Source organism: Hippopotamus amphibius, chromosome 4 (genome assembly GCF_030028045.1).
Source record: "Hippopotamus amphibius kiboko isolate mHipAmp2 chromosome 4, mHipAmp2.hap2, whole genome shotgun sequence".
Taxonomy (NCBI): Eukaryota; Metazoa; Chordata; class Mammalia; order Artiodactyla; family Hippopotamidae; genus Hippopotamus; species Hippopotamus amphibius.
Window position 1 is genome coordinate 398174 of NC_080189.1, and position 23299 is coordinate 421472.

The 23299-nt window shown below is 48.1% G+C and overlaps 1 protein-coding gene across 3 annotated transcripts in view; it reads left to right on the top strand.

Annotated features, from left to right (window-relative positions):
- The window catches only part of ESYT2 (extended synaptotagmin 2), a 71156-nt gene extending 49229 nt beyond the window's left edge, over positions 1-21927 (top strand). For 2 of the 3 annotated variants that reach the window (XM_057730222.1, XM_057730220.1), the window contains 13 exons: positions 463-511; positions 1589-1678; positions 2070-2165; positions 6922-6984; positions 10253-10327; positions 11484-11570; positions 13224-13373; positions 14548-14933; positions 16064-16162; positions 17467-17598; positions 18531-18636; positions 18990-19039; positions 19128-21927. In XM_057730222.1, the coding sequence (XP_057586205.1) occupies positions 463-511; positions 1589-1678; positions 2070-2165; positions 6922-6984; positions 10253-10327; positions 11484-11570; positions 13224-13373; positions 14548-14933; positions 16064-16162; positions 17467-17598; positions 18531-18636; positions 18990-19039; positions 19128-19173 (1429 nt within the window). In that variant the 3' untranslated portion in view covers positions 19174-21927. The remainder of the gene's footprint in view (positions 1-462; positions 512-1588; positions 1679-2069; positions 2166-6921; positions 6985-10252; positions 10328-11483; positions 11571-13223; positions 13374-14547; positions 14934-16063; positions 16163-17466; positions 17599-18530; positions 18637-18989; positions 19040-19127) is intronic. The other variant, XM_057730221.1, reaches the window with a different exon arrangement.
- The last annotated feature ends 1372 nt before the right edge of the window (positions 21928-23299 follow it).

Here is a 23299-nt window from a genome sequence, read left to right on the forward strand (position 1 = left end):
TCCATGCTCCCAGCAGAGCGGGATTATGGGGGGAGATGGGACGGGCTGTCGGGGATGTGCCAAGCACGAGGCAGAGGCCTCTGTGGCCCCAGAGACAATGGGCAGAGCTGAGGAGCAAGGCTGGGAAGGCGTCAAGGCCTCATTCAGTGCATGGCTCAGGAAGAGCCCGTCAGGACCTCCCCCGCTCCGCCTCGGGCGGAATGTGCCCGCACACTGGGGCGCGTGTGTAAGCATCCCCGGGCGGGTGGTCGGGGAAGCCCAGCCCTCCCCGCTCTTCCCCACCTCCCTTCACTCTCCTGCCTGGAAGTTTGGGGAAGCTTTTGGAGCAAGTCTGTTTCTTGATAAACTGTAGCATTTTGTTGCATTCCTGGAGTACTTCTTCATAGACTAATGCTTAAGGTGATTTCAGTTGTAAGAAGTGTGTTTCTATGTTCTAAAGTTGTTGTATTGTTATTTCTATAGTCTTATGATCGATCTTATTGAAGTTGAAAAGGAGCGCCTTTTAGATGAAGTAAGTTTCCTCTGAGTATTGTTCTATTTCGTGAGTGTTGACGGAGAACTATCACCACCTGATGATCTGAGAACTTAACGTCCGCTCCCAGGCGTTGAGGACCTAGGCCTTCTATTAACAGCAAAGTGAAAAGAAGTCAGCACCTACCAGACACTGGAAATTCCCACGGATCCAAACACACCAGCTTTGTTTTGGGCAGGCACGCTCCCCCCCGGAGTCAGGGCAGAGTCTGGGAGAAGCCCCCCCAGTGTGACGGGCAGTTTAAAGGTCGGTGTTTCATAGCAGAGCCGGCAAGTGCAGTTGGTGAGACATTGTCCCGTGGGAGATACCCACAAGTGCAGTGTGAACGGACAGCAGCAGCCGTGCGTCAAGCAAGATATTGCTGTCAGGATAACAAGGGTAAAAAAGGAAGTTTGTGGTGGCTTCTGAAAGATGGGTAAGGTTTGGATAAGTAACGCATAATTAACCAGATCCCTGTTGAGATCTGCTTTCACAGTAACACGTTTCCCTCCCCGTGCACGTCAGCGCACACGCGATAAGTACCTGCGGTGTGTCACGCGGCTGTGTGCCAGGACGCGGACGGTGATGATGATGGTGACGGGCAGAGCAGACCAGGCCCTGCCCTCGGGGCACTCCCGGAATACTGAGTGTTTGGGGCCCATCCTCAGTTAATTGCTTTGTGACTTTTAAGCTGAAACAAGTGTATACTAATTATTAGTAAATGGTGAGGAAAAACAAACCTGTTCGCGTGTCTGACATTGACGTTCAGGCTTGAGATCAATGTTATATTCTCTGTCGTCCCGTAAGTTCTATGGAAGTCCATAGGTAGAAGCCTGATCGTGCTGGGTGGTGCGAGAGGGCGTTTGAATCCCTGCACGCTGAGTCAGGGCTGGAATTGGGAGGCCGTGAATTAACACACGCAGAGCGGCCGCTGCTGTCGGCCTCTGGGGCCAGCAGCGCAGTCTCGGGCCTGGAGCTAAAGGTGGCGGGACGCAGGCCTTCCGTGTTTGTAGGGACTGTTCAGTGTGTGTGTCTGATGCAGGAGGACTTTGGCTGACTGTCTTGCTTTCTCTGCAGTGGTTCACCCTGGACGAGGTGCCCAGAGGAAAGCTGCACTTGAAACTGGAGTGGCTCACCCTCACGCCAGACGCCTCGAACCTCGAGCAGGTGCCGCGTGGGGTCCCGCGAGAGCCGCGCCCCTGGTTGAGATCCTTTGAGCTGTGTGTGCTGCTGGGCACTGAGAAATCGCAGCGGTGGTTTCACGCGTGCTGTGAATCCCTGCAGCAGCGTCGGGGAGATTAGAGATGATGGAGTTTTACAGGCGTTCACACCTGTTCTGTGAGATCTTGGCGAGTTGTGCTTGATTGTTGTACAGGGACGTGAGGAGCCGCAGTGACCTGAGTGCTTCGTTTGGTGGATCTGTGGGTAGACTCTCTCTCTATTGTGTGTATCAGACGCCTGTTTCTCTGCTTCCTTTCCTCAGCGTTATAGACTAATCAGGAAGAGACAGTCAGGAGCCTTGGAAACCCGCCTGCTGAGGCTTTTCCTCTCCTCGTAGGTGCTGACTGACATCAGAGCTGACAAGGACCAAGCCAACGATGGGCTGTCCTCCTCGCTGCTCGTCTTGTACTTGGACTCGGCCAGGAACCTCCCGGTAGGTGCCCCTGGGAGCCCCGCCCCGTGCTCGTTTCCCGGCTGCGGCTCCCGCTGTGTTCAGCCGCCCCCGCACCGTGTCCCCTGTGCTTGTGGCCATGCTTCCACCTCACTCCAGCCCAGAGAGCAGCAGTGGAGGACACGTGTGCCTTTCCTCCATGAGTGTCATTTTATGTTTACACCTTATTGGTTTATCCAGGATGGTCACAATTATCTGACATGTTTTATGAAGAAATCTCCATACACAGGGAAAGAATACACCTAGTAGTTCGGGAAGGAGATTTTCCATAGAGCATCGCTAATTGTTAACGTTTAGTGCCCCACGATGAAAATTATGCCCCTTTGGCATCATCCTGGCAGTAGGGTGACGGGCCGCGTAGGGGGAAAGGTGACCGCCTGCGCACACGGCTCCCGGCCCAGAGCGCGCGCCTCCCCACAGCTGAGAGTAGAAGCGTGGAGAAGCGTCACGCGAGCCGTGGGGTGCGCGCCTCCACGCTGCAGGTGGTGTGCACGTGACCAGTGCGTATCGTGGCGATAATGTGTTTTGAGTGCCTGTTCACTTGTTCAACGGATGGGGCCTTTCTTGCTCCATTTCGTTGTGTTGGAGGCCAATTTTGTTGAAAGAAAGATAGCTGCCTCCAGATGCTGGGTGTTTCCTCCTGAGAGGACAGTGGTGCCCGGTCCCCCAGCTGTGTCCTCCGTGTGGGTGGATGTCTGGGCGCCTCACCTCACCCTGGTCACACCACGCTGCTCCTTTACCTGGGGAAACGCACACCCTAATTCTGTTTAGCCCTCTCGAGACTTTAAATTGTGCATCACCTGAGCTTTGCCCAAAGCAAGGCAATTATTTTGTGTATCTCTGTTTTATTTAAAATTTTTAACAGTTAAAATCTGATTGATCATATTTTTTTTTCATAGCGGGAAGATGGAACAGCTGTGTGTGTAAATGTATATAATTGTACTCTTTCTTACAGTGAAGATATAGCCTTTCTGCAGAATTACTTGTACGGTAGAACTTTTTGTTTTTAACCACAATAATGTTTTAAAGTCTTTTATAATGCCTGATGGAAGTGAATTTGTTGTATATTTTAGGATATAGAGGAAAGTAGTGGTGAATTGGCCTCTCTTTAGAACTGTATGTTTTGTCACATTAAATTAGAATTGAATAATGTCACATAAGCTGAAAGACAGAAAGAAAAGCGATCTTACTAACCTTCTATTAAAAGGGCACTTTGTGCATGAAGTATGCTCTGGCCGTCAGAGGCAAAGGATCTTTACAAAACTGCCGCCCGGTTGGGCCAGTTTCCGCGGGCGGGTGCCGTCTCCCGCATTGCTGCGCGGTTCTTTGACTCTGCCTGTCGCATCCCGGTTACTCGTGCTGCTGTGCCTTCGTTGACCACAATCCACCGTTCTTTGCTTTCTCCTCCCATTTCCACTCTCCCAAGAGTATCTACGAGGGAAACTTTGGGTGTGGCTACTTAAAAGAGAGGCGAGCGTCGGGACTAGTGTTTTGTGAAAATACTACCTCAGTCTATAGAGCACTATTTGTGAGTTCTCAGTGTTCTTCCTTCCTTGTGTTTGGTGGAGACTGCTAGAATGTGGACTGGAACTTTAATGCCATCTGCTCAGTGGTGGAATGACGTGCATGCTTTTTCAGTTTCTTGCATGATTTCCGTTGCTGGGCGTGTTTCTCTCGTGCTTGTTTTGTGCACCGTGACACTGCTGTAACTAACGCTGGTGACTGCACCTGATGCCGAGGTGGACGAGCCTGAGGAGGCTTGGGGGAGCCTTGGGCTCTGACGCTGCTCCTGGCCCTTAAAAAATTAAAAAAAAAAATCATCTGAGGAAAAACTGAAGCCATAATGATTAAAATGGATTTTCTTATGGTTCATCTCAGTGTGAGATGTAAACATTTCTTTGCAAGCTTTCAAAAAACTTCCTTAAATCTACTTTCTCCTCCTGATCAGACACTGAAGTGTCAGAGCTTGGCTTTCCATAAAGTCTCCCGTGGCCCTGGGGACAGTCAGTGAAGTCAGGAACTCACTGCTGCCCTGAAAATGCGCCTTCTCCCTCCCGGCTTAACCAGAGCTCCTAGGGAGAAAAAATATACGTTGAGTTTATGAGTCACTTCTTTTAAGGAACTCAAAGAATTTCCTGGGGTGGGTAGTTGAGCAGGTCTAACCTTCATGTGGGAAGCTGAATTTCACCTGATATGTTTCCCCGAGGCCTTGCTCTGGTGCCTTGATTCCTGGCACTGTTCTTGGTCCTTTCAGCAGAGTTAATTTTCACTTGCTTTGGGGTCAGAGAAAGCCACCGATGGCTTAGTCATTAGTCTAGAAACTAAATATTGATTTAATTCAGTAACTAGTGAGATTCTTAAAGTTCATTTGTTTCATTTTAGTTTGTTTTCATTTCTATTTCTGCACGGATTCTCAGTTTATTTTTAAAAAAAGAAGGGGGAACAAACCTGAAAGAAGAGGTATTTTGTCCCATCTTATAGATGAGGACGGGCAAGCCCCTGAAGGGTGGGTGAGCTGCTGTGTTGTCTCCTCACGCCCCCTGCACACCTGTTGAGAGGTCAGAATGAGGGCAGTTGTGCATATCAGCAGCTGTTTCCGTCCCTTTAGGTGTTTCCCAGTCACAATCTGTATTGTAAGCTGCTGTAAATGACAGTCTAGCTCAGCGGCGTGAGTTACTGTTTTCTGTAACTGCTTCTTTTAAAGGCAATATTTCTGACCTTGTGTCAGGATTTTTTAAGTTGCTTTGTAATATTCAGCGAAGACGTTGATGGGTTATCCAAACCAACTTTCCTCCCACGTTATCAAAACCACATGCTCTGCTTGATGATTTTAATATAGGAATCAGCAAAGTGTCCTACAAAATTAATTCGAATAGACTGATCACATTTCCCCCCTTTGGTTTTCAGTGTGACGTGACATCAGTCTCTTTGTCAGTTGTCCCGAGAGGCTGAGCCTGTTGCTATTTCCTGTAGAGGTTTTGGGCGGCTGCCAGGCCTGTCACTCCCTTACCTTCTGGTACTCAAAACACTCTTCAGGTTCAGCCCCACCAGTGCATTTCCACCCGCGGTCCCATCTGGAAGCCTCAGCACAGCAGGACTTTCTCCCACTCTGGAAACGGCCTCTTTATCCTGTGGCCTCAGCACTCAGGTCCCATCCTTTTAGCTAGAGGAACGAGAGGGTGTTTTCTGACCCTCGGAGGCCTGCTTCAGACCCTGAGGCCTCCGCGACCACAGGCATTTCCCAAGCACTTTCCAAGGGCTCTGTGTGCGCAGCTTAATAAGTCTCAGGCTGGCAGGATCCCTTCTCGGATGAGGCGCTGAGGTTAGAGACATGGGGTCGCCACCAGGAAGCCGCAGAGCCAGGATCTGCACTCAGCTGTGGACCCAGAGCCCACGTTCTCCACCCTCCTGTCTAGTCCATCCTCATATAAAGTGAATTTGTTGTCACTTTCTTACGTTTGTAAGTTCATTATGCAGTATATGGAGTTTCCCCGAGAGGAGTGGTGTTTGCACTAAAGTCCACTTTATGCATAAGGGTGTCAGCTGTATGACATGGAGACCCTTGGGTGTGATGCTTCCAGGTGCTCTGTGAAAGTGATTTCAGCTCTCAGTTTAGAAAAGTGCAAGTGACTGTTACTGTCCCCATTTATGGTGAGTAGCCCTAGTGTAGACGGTGCAGTGACGTCCAGAGGCTTCGTGCTGGGCCCCCACCGAGCGCACCTGAGTGGCCGGATCTGTCTTGGTCCAGACTGGTGCCGCTTCTCACATCCGCCCTCACGGGCTCCGCTTGCACCCCTGACCCACACCAAGGCCTCTCTCCTTGTTTTGCTTCAGTTGATGCGCTTTGAATAACGTGTGCACAGTGTGGGTCATGTCTCTGCCCAGTGAGCTGCGGGAGAGCTTCTTTGATGCCTGCAGCTTGCCTGTCCTCACACCTCAGGGCAGCGGCTCCCAGCCTGGCCCGGCCCCGCCCCCGAGGGGGGTCTGCTGGGTCCTGTGCCTCAGGCTGCTTCATAAAGGATACAGTTCAGTTTGAAGTTAATTGCCACTAAAGTGGTCAAGTTTCCATCATAAATGTTATCTTGCAAAACAACTCCATCTTGCCTTTCTGAGGGCAAGAAAGTAATGAGTTTTTAAAAATCAATAAAAGTAGGACATAAAACCCGTACTAATAGAACTGTAAAGTGTGGAGGAACTTATGAGGTGACCTCCTCAGCCTCTGCATTTCATCCTTGGAAGAGAATGGGGGCAGAGTGCACCAGGTCCCGTCCCTGCTGTGGTTTTCCACGGGAAGGTCAAGTTTAGGAGGAGGAAAAGGCGCATCTGCTGCTACGGGATGTGGCTTGGTTTGAGAGCACTTGGCGCATCTGTGGCCCATTCTTTCATGCTCCAGTTAAAACCTTCAGGACAGTAACCAGAACCCTTTCCTCAAGTGTCACTTTTGGGTTTTTCAAATCCCAGAGACAAGAGGGGTGGGGGGAGTAAAAGAACAGTAATCATAGAGGATGAGGAAATGTGTTTTCATATTTATAGATTAAAGGTTTAGTCTAAGATAAAATCTTGGGCATAAAAAAAGCTTTTACAAATGACTTTTTACTATTTCTTTTGTAATTCTTGGTAGTTTTTGTTTAAGGATTTTTTTTGTTCTCATAAATTTTCATGTCATTAACCTTAACATAAACTCCTCATTGCATGTTTTATTAACCCTTGATATATTCATTTTCTTCTGACTTGAAAGAGTAACCCATTAGAATTTAACCCTGATGTCTTGAAGAAGGCTGCAATTCAGAAAGCTTTAAAGGTAAACTAATAGTTTTCCCTTTAAAAGTTAATTAAAACATATTGAAAGAGATGATACTTTAAACCTTGTAGGTTTATTGACAAATTCTTCCCAAAATAATAGAGTAATTACTTTAGTTGGAGAGAGCCTACTTTTGTTGTCAAAGAATTAGTAGTTAGAAGAATTTGTCAACTTTGATGATAAATTTTATAAGATACCAATATGATGAATTAGACTTTTGTCCTGTTGGCCTTAGGCAGCGGTATCTAAGATGGTTTTAAATCCTCTGTACTTTAATTGGATTTGAATTTGTGAAAATGGTGAAATAGAAGTTCTGTTTAAACTCTTAACCAATTTTTAGATTACGGTTAAAAGGAATGCCCAATGCACTGTGACTTTCCATTAAAAAAAAAATCACCTCTTCCAATATGCTGAGTCAGGGCCGTCTCTGAGTCGGTGACCTCATGGCTTTTGGTGCTGCTGGTTTGGGTGACAGATCTTTTGAGAAGCTTTATATCTCATTAAGTGAGGTATATTGAAAAACTAAGCTCCACTCCCTAAAACTACATGAGCATGTATTTTCTGGCTAAATTGTTAAAGGTTTTCTATGACTTACAAATATTTTATTTTATTTTTTTTCTTATTTCTCTGAGCATTTTAGGCTGAAATATTTTGGGGGGTGAGGGGTTAAATGTAGTTATTTTAAGAAAATTCTAGCCAAAGGACTCGGGGATGGTTTTTAATCGGTTTCAAGTATTTGAAATACCCGTTCCTCACCAGAGCACGGGGAGGAATCACACCCACAGCCTTTGCTCACCATTGCTTTGATAACTGAAGATTATTGGCCCCCAGAGCGTGATGGTTAGAATGAAGCCTCTCGGTTAGAATAGACTGTCTGGGCTTGAATCCCAGCATGCCTGCTCTTCAGCGGGACCTGCAGCAGGAGGCTGCGTCCTCCCTGCTTTGTTACTCAGCGTGGAAGGGATGTTCTCTTCTGCATAGGAGTGCTGAGTACGTTAACTAAGATCATGCATGTGAAAGTACCCAGTGGAGCGAGCATAGTAGGTGCATTTTTAGTTGCTATTATCTCATTTAAGCCTAACGGCTGGATTCTGAAAATCGTATTATGCCCATTTTATAGACATGAAAACTGAGGTTCAAATAAATGAAATATGTAGATCTCAGTAATCAAGTGGTAAAAGCTAAGATTTAAATTCAAGACAGTCTGACTAAAAGCTAACATTTTCATTATACCTCATGTGTCTTACTTGTGCTGATGCATTTTGAATATTGCATCCTGAAAGAAAACTGAGTCACTGATTTAACCTTATTCGTAGAATCCAAAACATCATCCATTTTAGGATACAGTTGGCCTTTAGTATCTGCAGGTTTCGTGTCCACAGGTTCAACCAACCAAGGATCGAAAATATCCCAGAAAAATCTACAGAAAGTTCCAAATAGCAGTGCGACGTGTTCACAACTACTTACATAGCATTTACACTTTATTAGGTAATGTATGTAATCTTGAGATGACTTAAATTACACAGATGATAATACCAAGTCATTTTATAGATGGGATTTGAGCATCCTCAGATTTTGGTATCCTGGGGGGTCTTGGAACCAACCCCCCCAAAGATGCTGAGGGACGACTGTGCAGCATTATTTTATGTACTGCTAAAAAAGAAAATAAGGTGCAGTTAAGGTTTGATAGTGTTTATTTTATCCTTACTGAAAGAATTTTTAGACTCAGGATAGACATAGATTTTTATCATGTCACATGTACACCAAAAGGGAAATATAAGCAAAAACTAAATTGGTGAAGGCAGGGGTAACTACCACTGTGCTATAATCTGCCCCAGGGCAGGCACTGAAAGTCATCAGCTGTAGGTTTCATTTTTTTTTCAGAGATGTTGAAAAGTTTAAGGGGGGGCAGGGTATATGGAAAGTGATAAAGTACAGTGAATCTCTAGGGATGGATAGCTGCTTTTTCAGAGATTAAGTAAGTATGTTAGTTACACTCAGCTTCTGTATCAAAGACACAAAGTAGCAGTAGCTGAAGTAAGGCAGAAGTTTATTTCTCTCGCGTGTCACAGAATTCTGGCCTGTGGCTTTGGGGGGTGCTCAACACCTCCAGCCAAAAGTGGAGCCCAGCCAAGGCGAGACCCCCAGACTGTTAAGGGCCACACCTGACTGCAAGGGAGATTCGGAAGTAGAATCCATGTCGCAGGATTTGTGCACAGCTACACCTCCAGGGCTCTTTGTGTTAAGGGGAGAAGGAGAAGTGGATTTAAGGAGGGGGAAATAGTATTCTCCCACAGTAGTCTGTAGCCTTGGACATTTTTTTAACAGTGTCTATTTCATTTTGCAGACTTCATTCACATCAAAAAGATGAACCAGAAACTAGATTATCGCAGTAGGTTTGGGCTAGTACTGTTTTATTCCAATAATCATGAAGTTGACGCCTCTGTCATTGCTGCAGTGTTGAGGATTGCCTCTAAAATTATTTAACTTAAAAATGTTTTTTGACATTCTAATTAATTTCCACTAACACAGATGTTTAACTGCATCTTCTTGTGGGGCTAAGTTATAAATAAACCTCATGTCCCATACATGTTGCATTTTACTGTGTATTCTTCTGTCAGCTGTCTGTGCTAAAGTATGCTTCTTACCACTTTTTCTTATTCCTGAATTTTTCTCATTGCATTTGTATCTGCTTAAATGCGATTTAGATTGATGTTTATTCTTCCAGTCAGAATTACTTAGCTGGTAATCAAGATTTGAAATTTGATAGCTACATCTTTGAACAGAAGATACTAAATTAAAAACCTAAAAACATGCCTCTGACACTATGATTTTTATGATTCCAATCAGAACACCGTTCTGAGTCACACACTCACATTTGTCCCTCCTGTGCTTTTCTTTTTCCATTTGTTGCATTTTATTCCTTTTGTTACCCTAGTAAAATAAGCTTGGGAGCTGAAATTAACATTAAAGATTTTTGGACGATTCCATTTTTCCAAAGATGCTTGCTTTAAAAAATAAAAGACCTTAACGTTTTAAATTATTTGCAAATGCAAGTTTCCTTGAGTTATTGTACGTAGATAGAGTTATGGCTTCGGGGGGCGTTAGCGCCGCACTGCTGTCCAGGTGACGTGTGCCTGGACGCTGCCTGTGACTGGCGTTCAGGGGCCAGTGGCAGTGAGTGTTAGCAGAAGCAGTAGTTCCGTTGTTAGTGATCCCCGTTTCAAGATGTGCTCATTGATTTTATCTGTTTTTTGTCTTTGGATAGTCGGGGAAGAAAGTAAACAGCAACCCCAATCCTCTTGTCCAAATGTCTGTCGGTCACAAGGCCCAGGAGAGCAAGGTAAGGCTGACGGGCTCCCTGTGACCTTGCTGTCACTGTCACCAGTTGGGGGTGGTGCGGGCATCGAGACCATTGATTTCCATGTCTGTCTTTTGTTTTCTCGAATCAGTCATTTGATAACCAGCTACTTAATTTGGTATCAAATATATTCACTTAAAAATAACATTAAAAATTCCATATGAATATGTTAATTATGCTTTGCTTGATCTCATGGGTAGATGACATGGGACAAATTTCTAAGTTTCCTTTGAATGTTCTATTAATATTTTGTTTAAAAGGCAAGTAACAGTGCACAGTAAGTCCCCTACGTACGAACAAGTTCCTTTCCAAAAGCGCATTCGTAAGTCCAGTTTGTTCTTAAGTCCAACGAAGTTAGCCTAGGTACCCAACGAACACAGTCAGCCGTATAGTGCTGCACTGTAATAGGTTTATAATACTTTTCACACAAATAATACACAAAAAACAAACAGAAAAAATAAAACCTTTTTAATCGTACGTACAGTGCCTTGGAAAGTACAGTAGTGCAGAACAGTAGCTCGCACTCTGGGGCAGCACCGAGTGAACAGGCAAGAGTTACTGCCTGGAGGAGGGAGAGGAGGTGGGAGACGGTAGAGCTGGAGGGTGGAGCTGCAGTTTCACTCTCGCCTGACGTGGACGGCACAGGTTCTGGCTCCCTGCAGGAATCAGATGCACATTCACATCTTTGAAAGTTCCCAACCTGAAGGTTTGTATGTAGGGGACTTACTATACTTAAAATTCAACAAATGCGATTCTACTCAAGAATGGAGAAAGGGCATTGCTGTTGCTGTAATATGGGCTACTTTTAGGAAACATTTCAGGAATTCCTCAGTTTTTAAAACTGCTAACCATTAATTTAAGAAAGTTCCTGACGTGCAGCACTCTGTCGGCCCGGGGAGGTCGTGGAGTGAGGGCCACGCATGCAGATGACGCGTTGTCATGGGGGCTGGGACCCGGGCTGGGAGCTGCTGGCAGATCCTGCCCTGACACGCTGTGGAGCTTCCACAGTTGATCCGTGGCAGTGCAGCCCAGAAGACAGGGGTTGTCCTCAGCTTCCAAGTGCAGTCCTCGGGAAACAGTGCCGGTAGCCCTTTTCCACAGAAAATGTCCCACAGCTGATTTTGGATATTTCTTTCAGATTCGGTACAAAACCAATGAACCTGTGTGGGAGGAAAACTTCACTTTCTTCATTCACAATCCCAAGCGCCAGGAGCTCGAAGTGGAGGTGAGTTATTTGCAGGTTGACGTAGGTGTGTTTATGTCTCCGCATCCCGTCGGCGATGCAGAGCTGCCGTCGTGGGCCCGTCGCAGTGCTCATGCTGCGGGTGTTGGGCGTTGGCTTGTGCTTTGACTGCCTGTTCCTGGCGTCCAGAGGTACAGCCTGTGTTGATGCTCACGTGCTGGCATCACTGTCCGCCCTGTCGGACGTGCTTACTCTATTGCTTCCTTGTGGACACCTCAGGGCACGGCTGTGGTCCTCTGCTCCTGCCGACACTGGCCTTCCTGCTCCTGCCTTGCTGCCGGCCCGGCCTCGGCGTGGTGGACACCTTTGCCTCCTTCCAGATCCTAAGGGCAGCGCCTTTGTGTTCCAGTGTTGCTAAGTCTGATGTTTGAGGAACTTTCCTTCCATTCCTCCTGTCGGTTTGCTGAGTGTTTTTGTCATGAATGGATGTTGAAGATTATCAAAGACTTTTCTATAACTAATGAGACGATCTTGTGATTTTCCTTTTTAAGTCTGTAAACATGGTGAAATGCAGTGTTGATTTTCAAATCTTAAATCTTGTAAACATGTATTGGTTTTCAAGATTTAACATTAGAAAACCTTTCAAGCAAACCTTTATTCGGGAATAACCCCACTTGCTTGTGATGTAGTATCATTTTTATGTATTCAATATAATTTGCTAAAATTTTCTTGAGAATTTTTGCATCATAAATACACAATAAAGGTATATTGTGCAGCACAGAGAAATAGAGCCATTCTTTTGTAGTAACTTTAAAGGCAGTACAGTCTATAAAGTTATTGAGTCACTTTTGTCTACCTGAAACTAATATATTATAAACTATACTTCAGTTTTAAAGAAAGAATAAGATGGGATAATCTTTAAAAAAAAGAATTTTTGCACTACTCTTAAAATAATCTATAGTATCTGCACCTTGAATTTAAGAGAATAACTTTTAAAGTTCTGTAAACTTAGTTATTTCATTTAAAAATGCTTCTGTGATTACAGTTTAAAAAATAAGCAGTCAGGTTTTTAGGTTTTCATGTGTAGTTAGCTTATTTGATCATTTTTGTATAGCCTATGAAACCACCAAAGCTCTTACTCTTTTTGGTTAAACTCTCTGTACCACAACAATCTAACAGGAATAATTCCTATTGCAGAGGTAAAGCTGAAGGTTATTATTCAGAAGCAGAAATTGCCATGCATTTAAAGCAGATATTATAGATTTTGAATAGAAGGCTTAAAGGAAACTTAGAAATGTGTCTTCTCCATAAACAGGTGTCACCAGTAGAAACTTGGCACATCACTAGGAATGTGTGTTGTCACCATCTTCACAGGATTGAAGACCTTTCTTCCTAACCTTCAGATTTGTCTAGATGGCTGCCTCGCAGCTCAGGATCCTTGTAGTGGGTTCCTTGAACAGGGTTTTCTCTTTTCTGTGCTTATGACGACTGTGTGATGAGGAAATGACAGGCCTTGGGACGTGGGTACGCCGCAGCATCACTTGTTACAGTGTTTTTGTGTCTCCCTGAGGAGGTTTCCTACTGCCTTATTCATGGAAACACGACTTAGAAGGAGACGGCTGAAGTGTGTTTTTGGAGACTCCCTGCGTTCTTTGTCTCCGTCCCCAGCGCTGAGTGCTCTGCTGTGTTTGGCAGGTGAGGGATGAGCAGCACCAGTGTTCCCTGGGGAGCCTGAGGGTCCCTCTCGGCCAGCTGCTCACCTGCGAGGACATGACGCTGAACCAGCGGTTCCAGCTCAGCAACTCGGGTCCCAACAGCTCGCTGAAGATGAAGCTCGCCCTCAGGGTACTGCGGCCTGCAGCCTGCGGTTGGGGGGAGGGCCCCGGGTGGGTGAGGAAGGTGCTCTGCGAGGGGTGTGAGGACTGTGACTGCTGGCTGTGTAGCTGGGGAGAGGTGACAGGGCTTGGACTCAGACGCAGACAGCAGCAGCGTTTCCAGGTGCTTGCGCAGGCCCGGGACTCATGCAAAAGCCCACAAGCTTTTGCATGAGTCCAACCAGCCTTTTTTTTTTTTTATTCTTTGGTCCAGAAAGTTTTGCTGTCTGGATCAATAAAGTTTTCTGGTAATGTTAAATTTTCAAAGGTCATTCAGAAGAGAGAATTTAATAAAACTCTGCAGGACAGTAGAGATTACAGGAAAAATATTGTCCAAAATAGACGATTCATTTGTAGGTACCTGAGGAAATGCTGAAAATAAAACTGGCAGCCGTATGGGAAAATGCTACAACTCTCTACTGTTTAAAATGCAAATTAAAATGCAGAACCAACTCTTTTTTTAAAGTAAAACAAACTTAGTCTGTGGAAGGTGCGGTGTAAACGGTCTGCTTGTGCCTGGTCACAGCCTTTCCAGGAGGGACCACGGTGTCTCCAGTCGTAAATCATAGCACCCTTTCTCTGGAAACCTGACTCCTGGTAGTAACACAGAACTGGGGGCGTTGGCTGCAGCTTTGCTGTCAAAGCGGGAAGAAACTTCATGCCGTCGGGGTGGCCATTGCGGGGCGTGACTGCTCGGGGGACGTGCACACTCAGAGCTCATGTGAAGGGAAGCGCGGTTGAGGGGCCCTGCTCCCACGCCCACCCTAGGGGTCCGGCAGCCTCGCCCTTTCCGGTCGCTGGTGGAGACAGTAGGATAGGGGGTCCGTGCAGCATGGGGTTTGTGACTTGGGCTCTTCCACAGTAAAGCTGCCCGCTATGCAGAAGAGCAGCCCGTGGAGGAGGCCGGAGAGAGGTGCACAGAAGTGAGGCTTGTACCACGCAGAGCTGTGTTGGTTACCTGCTCATACCTTTTCTTGCACTTTCTGTAATATGGTAGGATAGCTGAACACATAGGCTAGACTGTTCTGAATGTTTTGTGCCACGCCTTAAAGAAACGTTTGCAAATGAGTATCTCTAAAGCTGTTCATGTATGAGGCTGTTACCAGTGTCACCTGTTTTAATTTTGTGTCTGTTTTCACCTCTAGGTACTCCACCTTGAAAAGCAAGAAAGGTCTCCAGACCACCAGCACTCAGCTCAAGTAAAGCGACCCTCTGTTTCCAAGGAAGGGAGAAAGATATCTGTCAGATCTCAGATGTCCGCATCGCCAGGCACTGGCGACAGCGGCACAGCCCCGTCCACGCCGGTCATCGGGGGCGGCGATAAGCCTGGTGTGGAAGAGAGAGCCCAGCCTGCGGAGGCCATCCTGCAGGGGCCGCGGGACCTGGGCAGGAGCTCCTCCAGCCTGCAGGCCAGCGCCGCCAGCTCCCCCAGCCACATCTCCGTCAAGGAGCCCACCCCAAGCATCGCCTCAGACATCTCGCTGCCCATCGCCACGCAGGAGCTGCGGCAGAGGCTGCGGCAGCTCGAGAAGTACCTAGCGCCCATTGCTCTTCCCAGTCGGCGCTCGGCCGCAGGCTGCGGGGAGGGAGCGCGGCCCTGTCCCTGATGGCTCTCGGGTGGCATGGCCCTTTCGCTCACTGAGCCTTTTGCTTTCAAAGTAAACCCACCATTTTCTAGGGCCCAGTACTTGACTCATTTAAAGCTTAGGGACAGTGGGGTGATCCTCAGACCAGGAAGGCGGAGTCTAGAGCTGACCTGTGCGTCTCAGCGCAGGACATGGAAAGGCTTGGCAGAGGCTGGCGTGTCTGTTGTATGAGAACAGGCCCGCTCTTTCGTGCTTGGCCAGCACCTGTTACACCGCCCAGTGGGTTTGTCTGTCTGTAGTGTTTGTGTGTGTCCCACGAGTCATAGGTGTGTCCGTGGTTTCCTTAGATAAGGACAAAGTCTGCAGTTACCCTAAGCTTCAGATGTGAGCCTTTTCCTCTCAGCGGGAGGAGCGAGTTGCCCTTTGAAGCAGTTTCCTCTTTGATGCTCTGCGGTGTGTTGAGTAGGAAGTGGAGGCAGAGGTGTGGAGCCTGTGGCCCGGGGCTCGGCCAAGGCAGGCGGCCGTGACCCACGCCCAGGCAGCTCTCCTGGTGTCTGCGATTTCAGGAGAAAGGAAGCAGTCCCTCTCTCTCGCTCTAGGAGGAAATAGAATTTTAAACACAAAACCAGTTTTTTCAGGAGCTAAATTTGGGAAGTAACCAAGAAGATTTCGGAGCTAAGGCAGAGCTGTCGTTGGTTGTCCTGGAGCCTGAGATGGGGTTGGAGGGGGGATGGTGACCTCACCAGACGACCCGTGAGGTGCAGAGCAAGAGGCTCTGAGAAAGGAACGCAGCTTCGGGCAGTGCCTCGGTTAGACGTAGCTTCAGAAGGACCACAGAGCTGATGTCTGCAAGGAGGCGCCCGTGTCTGGTGTTACTTTGGGCCCCCGTTTTCAGTGGTTGGGTTATACTGAACCCTCAGATGAAGCGTGAGTCCAGCTGGCCCGTTTACACCCAGAAGCTCAGCCTCTGTCCGTGTCCGTGGGTGCTCTGCTTCCCTCTTGTCTGAGGGGGTGAACGTGCTCGCGGCCTCCGTGCCATCTGAGGAACCTCTCACTCTCTGCTCTGTTTCCCCAGCGGGACGACCCTGGGACAGTCCCCCCTGGGGCAGATCCAGCTGACCGTCCGGCACAGCTCGCAGAGGAACAAGCTGGTGGTGGTCGTGCACTCCTGCAGGTGAGCCGGGCTCTCACGTCCCGAATGGCAGTTTGTTTCATTTGCAGACCAGAACAAGTAGGCAGTACTGTGATTAGGTACCATAATCCTGGTTTTCAGGCTCTTAACCTTGTTTCATAACATTTTGTGTTGCTAACCATTTTGGTCAGTTTGTAACACTCCCTGAAACTGCCATAGTGCAGTTTATAAAACATTCCCTGTTGTGGAACGTTTAGAACAGGATGGTGAACATATTTTTCTTTTACTGAGGTGTCTCTTGGGGACTCAGTTTCCAGGAGTAGATTTGTAACAGTTCAGAGAGTCCAGGCAAGCCTGTGGGATCGTGGCGGGAGAGCTGTCATGGCTCAGGAAGCGCGGCCCAGTCTTTCCCCACAGGCAGGAGCGGCTGTGCTGATTCCGTAAATGTAGCCTGAGGTGACAGTGTTGCTTCTGTTTGCGTTTGGTGAACGAGGATGGTGTGCAGCTGATTCCTTCCCTTTATGTGTCTTGTCTGTCTCAGTAGTAGCTGGGATGTGCACACGTGACATAAGTATCTGGTTGTTATAAAAAGGTGTGGAGACAGGAAAATAAAATTAGTAACGCTTGGAGACGTGGGTATGTAAATGTAGAGTTCAGCTGGGCGTGTGTGTTTGCCGAGCACCTCTGCGTTCCTGCTGCGGAGACCATCACTGTGCGCGGGTCTGACTCCGAGGACGCTCCTCGTGGGCTCTCTGTCCAGCCGTCCGCGAGCAGTCGGACGTGGTTGCAGGGACCGCTGACCCTGCACAGCGCGGGTGTGAGCGGCATGGCTCCACCTGCATGCGGATTTTGTCCATGGTAGATGCCACCACCCGCTCAGCAGGTGGTTGGGTGACTCCGAGGATGCGGAACCACGTGTGCGGAGGCTGGTGCCCTTCACCTCCGCGTGGTCCAGGGTCCGCGTAATTAAATACTAGACGTGTTTGGCCCAGTCGTCCGAGGACAAGAGCAGTGTCTGTGGAGGGTTCAGGTGGAGGAAGGGCAGAGGATGGGGTCCGTGGCCTGAGCAGAGGCCGGGGAGGGGTCCTGTGGACCACGGCTATGCGGCCTCCCTGGGGCCCCCTCCCTGGAAGGGGACAGTCAGGCAGTGTGGAAAGGTGACCGTGTGGGGGTTAGAACAGCCCCCAAACTCTGGGCTCAGGAAACGGGGCAGAGCTGCTGAAAGATGTGAGCGTGGGGAAGACGGTCGCTGGATAAATGTGAGACCAGAGAGCGAGTTCTGATGTGACACGTGTCGCTGTTTGACCCGGTTCTAATACCTAGTGTCCTCTGGTCTGTGTTGTAAGGAATCTCATTGCCTTCTCTGAAGACGGCTCTGATCCCTACGTCCGCCTGTATTTGTTACCAGACAAGAGGAGGTCAGGAAGGAGAAAAACACACGTGTCAAAGAAAACACTGAACCCCGTGTTTGATCAGAGGTATGCGTCCACTTGGCGGAGTAGACGGTCGAATCCTCCTCTCGAGGAAGGCCTGGCGGTGCCGTGGCGTGACTAAGGCATCTCCACAGTGAGAGCACGAGTGGAAAGCGCCTTCCGACGCGCGGTCGTGAACTCGCGGACGTACATAACTGGGCGTTGGAGCGTCCCATCGTGAATCCGCAGCCTGTGACTGTGGGGTGGAGCCCAGGCCTCTGTGGCCACAGCACCACCAGCACCTGGGAAGTCATAAGGCGAAAGGTGCTGGAATCCCCTAATTCCCTCTTGACAGGGGGTGGTCTCTGTTCCTGGTTTCTCACTTGTGACTCTATTTAAACCGAGGTGAGGAACCGCCGGGCAGGCACCTGACCCTGGTGTGGGTGGCGGGCTCAGCTGAGGCCTCGAAGAGTGTGGGGACCCCCCACCCCACCCCCACAAACCTGGGACCCAGGCTGCTCACCCTGGGGAGGCCGGCTGTGCCACGTGTCCCCACGAGGCCTCCGACCGTGGGCTCTGCCTCGCCAGCCTCACTCCTGGAGGCCCCTGTCCTGCAACCTCAGGCCTGAGCTCACTCGCGGGCTGGGCACGCACTCCCCGCGGGTCTGCGGGTGAGCGCACTGGCCTGGACCCGCCGGTGTGTCGCACGTCACGGCCACGATTGGCCCCGGGCGTCAGGCGGGAGCCACAGGGTCCACCTTTCGCATGTTGAGGATTCCAGTCTCCTCTTATGTCTGGAAAATGATGGTTAAAAAAAAAAGCTTTGAGTCTTCCTGAAGGGCCAGGTCCAGACATCCAGCAGGAGAGATGAGTTTTATGATAAAAAGCGAGCTTCGCGTTTGGAATGGTCTCCTGAGCAGCAGTGTCATTTTTTAGTTATGATAAAACAGAGCAAAGTTACGGAGACATTTAAGGATGATCCTTTTTCTCCAATTCAGCTTTGATTTCAGCGTCTCGTTGCCAGATGTGCAGAGGAGAACCTTGGACGTGGCCGTGAAAAACAGCGGTGGCTTCCTGTCCAAAGACAAAGGGCTTCTCGGCAAAGTAAGTTCGAAAAAAATATCCTATGCTTTGGAAAGATTAAACACTTAACCCAAAGTGTGCTTTTTAGACTAGATTTATGTACACACGGGTACTGCACGTCTGCTGAGCTGCTGTAGTGGGTTGTGAACCAGAATCGGTATGAACTGTCTCCCGTGATGCTTCCTGACAACTTACGTCAGGACTGTGGGTGTAATCGACCGTATAGGTCGTGAGTGGACTGTAAGGGTTAGGGTTAGGGTTAGGGTTGAGAAGTGAGAGGCTCAGGACGAGGGAGAGTGCGTGTTGCCGGAGGAGGCTGGAAGCGGTGGTGAGAGGCCTGCAACCCACTTTTACAGGTATTTTCTAACCCACAGGTTCTGGTTGGTCTGGCATCTGAAGAACTCGCCAAAGGCTGGACCCAGTGGTGAGTGTCCCCCCACAGACAGACACAGAGTCCCGTGTGTCCACTCAGGCGTGCTTCCCCCATGACCAGGTGTCTTCCTGTGTCTCAGGTACGACCTCACGGAGGACGGGACGAGGCCCCACGTGGCGACGTAGGCTGCGCTGGCCAAGGAGCCCCTGCTGTACCTGCCAGCCCTGTGCCGACACAGGCGCCCCTCCTACAGACGCACCCGTGCTCTTTTTATAATTTCATGTACTTCGTCACTTGTCCCTTCATGGTTTTATAAAACATTGACATTTTAGGCTTATGTGGCCAATATTAGCATTAAGTTTTGTACGTTTAGTTTCCTCTAGCATTTGACCAGTTATTACCAAGAGCGTAGGGTAGTTGTCAGCTGTCTCTCCTAGGAAGCCGATACGTGGTGTGCTTTATTATTGCCTTGTTTTGTATATCACTGAGGTGCACTATGCTATGTAAATAGACTATTTTTTATAATCTCTACATGCTGGTTTGAATTCAGAAGAAAATGGATCAAGGAAATATATATATTTTTTCTTCTAAATCTTATTAAATTCTTATGACAAATAATCATTTTTGTCTTTGCAGGAAAAAGTTCTCAGTAACCTATTTTGTGGTGTTTCTTTTTAAAAAGAAAAGCTGAAAGATGAGTAAATATTAGTATATTTCTGCCCATTATGAATGATGAAAGAATGTATTCAAAATATTTACACTTTCATAAATATAAAGATATATTATTGAGAAGTCAGTTGAAGTGCTTATAAGGAAAAATGTCATATAACTGAGTAATATAAAATATTAAGACAGTTGTCACAGTTCATAAATCATAGTGCACTAATCTCAAATTTCTACGTAAGATGGAATGTCTAAGTTTACTTTCAGTTGCTTGTTATAACTTAACTCATGAAACATTGCAGATACACAATCAAACTTTTCCTGAAATAGAATACAGACAAATTTTCAATGTTAGCAGTTAGTCTGTTGTGAAATTTACAGTGTTTTCTCAGCCCGGAAAGAAAGACCAATGGTGGTGTCTCCATAGAGGCTCTGAGGTGGGTTGGGGTGAGTAGATAGGAAGTCGTGTCGGAAGCCGGCACTGGCTCCCTTGTCATCAGTGTGGCACACAGAGGACAGAGCCCCCCAGCCGGCGCCACCACTGCCAGGACCCAGGGCTTTCGGCACAGCGGCTGTCAGTTTTAAATAACCCTTTACTGGGTTTCCTCACTTTATGCCAGTATTGGGATATTGTCATACAGCTTGTATTTGGGAATATTTTTTCTTCTTAGATTATGAAAAGCATGTTTTATACACTTAAAGGTCTCAAGCCTCTTGGGAGGTGAGGCGCCACAGCCTTGTGGTAGCTGTGCACGCCCTGCACACAGGGTGCACGTGTGCAGAGAGAGCTTTAAGGATTCTAAGCTGTGTGATGCAGGCAACTTCCTTAGCCATGAGGACATCCTACAATTACGTGTAAATGCTGGGGAAGTACCGCTTTGAGACTGAGTCAGAGGTCTCACCAGGGGTCCCACCGTGGACTTGTGGACCCTGGAGTGACCAGACCTGCCCAGGTGCCTGTGTGGCCGCTGCTACTTCTGCCTCCTGCCCTCTGGCGTGTTTCCGTTCTGTCCACTGCGCACTTTGAGCCCTGGGTGTACGTGTGATGGAGTCTGTAGCCTTGCAGCACGTCTCACGCAGGCGTGTAGACCTGGTGCTCTCGCAGCTTCCAGGGCCATGAAGCTTCTCCGAAGCCCCAGCAGAGACCATCTCTTCCGTCAGCGCAGGAGGAGGTTACGAAGGTGGTGACACACTCAAGGGCGTGTGCACGGAAACACCTGACTCTGGTGGTTTAGCAGCATGAGAAAGGTAATTACCAAATCTAGTTGCCTGCCTGTGGTATTAGATTTATTGGAGATTTTTTAAAAATGAGATTTGTTGTGGGAATTCCCCGGCAGTCCAGTGCTTAGAACTCTGCACTCTCACTGCCAGGGACCTGGGTTCAGTTCCTGGCTATTGAGGGGCTTCTGGCATAATTTCTAAGAGAGGAGAAACATTGAAATGTAGCTCACAAGTGATTTCTGCCAACATCCCCAGCTCTTGGTTTCTGTAGCCATGCACTTCACCTCTTCAACATGTGTTTTATTTGATGGGATGCTCTATTTAAGCAATGAGGCAAAATAAATGCCGTGAAGGGTACAGAACCCAAACAAAGCCAGTTAGCATGATGCCCACCCTCTGTGTGGACGGTGGGGGCTGGACACAGACCCAGCAGCCCACTCCATCCTCTTCAGAAGGAAAGGGAGGACTCAGAGGTCACTGACATGCCTCCCAGGTAGGATGCTGTCTCCATGGGCGACAGGTGTTCAAAGGGAACCTCTTGTGTCCGGTGGGCAGCTGAGAAGGGGCGTCGGGCCAGACCCCGGGCTCCAGAATCCTGGCGATGGGCACTCGGTTCTCAAATCCTTTGTCGCCGGTTCTGAATAATTGATTCATCTGGGAAAAGGGAACTTTTAACTTTTCTACCTTGAGCCAAACCAATGGAGGGAAAATTAAGGTGGGTTCATTTGAATTGTTCCTTTGTTGCTCATCCTGTGCCTTAATGTCGGAAGCGTGGGGCGTTGCCTCCGGTGAAAGCAGGAGCCTGGCGGCTGCTCGCAGCTGAATTCACCCCAGTGTACCCCCCCGTCAGGGGTCAGTCCTCCGTCAGGAACTGAAGCCAAATGCAGACCAGCGCGTGCGCTTATTTTGTGGTTGTTGCTTTAACTCCAATCTAGCTGGACCGCCCGCTGCAGATGGAACACAGCAGAAGGGTTTTCTTTATTGTAAAATGCCCTTTTTGCTCAACTAATTTTACATGACAGTGCATGTATTTATTCAATAAAACTTCTATGTTAGCTCCCTTGTGATTTGTTCTTCCTTTGTCTTTTGGAATAAAATGTTTAGTGCGGAGCCAGATAATCTGAAAAGTGGATATAGGGTAGTATTTGTTTGCTATTTGTGAATTCTTCCGTTTTCAAAAGAACTACCTCAGATCACTGATATTACTCCTTTGTTTCCATCTTGACTTGACTATTCTCTGCCTACCTCAGGCCCTCAGACTCTGAGTTTTGAAAACAGCTCTTCTGAGAGAGAATCGTGAGTAGAAAAGACAGCCTTTAAAACCAGAGCACTGGGAAGTGATGAAAGAGGGTCCGGTTTGCACAAGCGGAGGGGAAGCCCTAGAGGTGCCGCTGCCATCGGCATCCGCTGCTGGTGGCCGGGGTGGCCGAGGGGGTCTCGGGGGCTGGTGGCAGCCTCCCTGCTGTCCGCTCTCTCAGCACCATCACACGTAGCGTGATCCCGGTTTAGCTTGATTTAAAACCATTTCCCGCCCGGACTGTAAGTTTCCAAAGCAGACGTTATGTGGGTGCTATTTAAATCTCTTCCAGTTGTTTATCCCTGTTTCTAGCACGTAGTTGTGAGTAAATATCCGTCGAATAAAGGAAGAGTAAACTCGGCAGACCTTAAGTAACCGTCATTTGTCAAGTTTCCCTTTAAGGAAAGGTGGACACGTGCTGATGGCTCTGGTTCCGGCTAAAGAGAAGGGTCCTGGGGAACATAGTACAGAACACTGTGGAGACCAAAAAGCCAATAATCTGAGAAACAATTGAGGCAGAAAAGTGGGAAAGGAGCCAAGAAGTTGGCCTGTGTTTCATGTTGATCTGGAAATCCTGGGAATACAGTAGGGAAAGGAAAAGGATTATAAATTTGTATTGGGGAAGAAGGTCATTTTCAAATGCAAGATTGCATATGTGAAAACCTAAGAAAATCATCTGAAAACTTTTGAACAGGTATTTAATAAACAGCAAGTTATAAAAACCTACGAATTTCTGTCTTATACACTAATACTGATAGCAACTAGAAAATATAAGGTAAAAAATCATACAGCAGCCCTGGAACCACAATAGCAGTGAAAACCTGCAGCTGGTGGGGAGCAGGCAGGATGGGCCAGCGCTCCCCAAGAGCCCCGTCCCCAGAGAACTGCCGCTATGGGGCCCACCTAGCTCCTGGGGAAACCAGGTCCACATCGGTCAGTGGCAGTTGTTACCACAGCAGGTCCCTGGGGCGGCGATGCAAGCTGGGACAAACAGGACGCCGACCAAAAATTTTACAGGAAAATCTGGAAAATGGATGTCTTGAGGCTTGGAGAAGCTCGTATTCCTAGGGCTTTAGAAGGACGTGTGTGTGCCCAGGAAGGGCCCACACGAGTGCGTCCTGCTCTGTCAC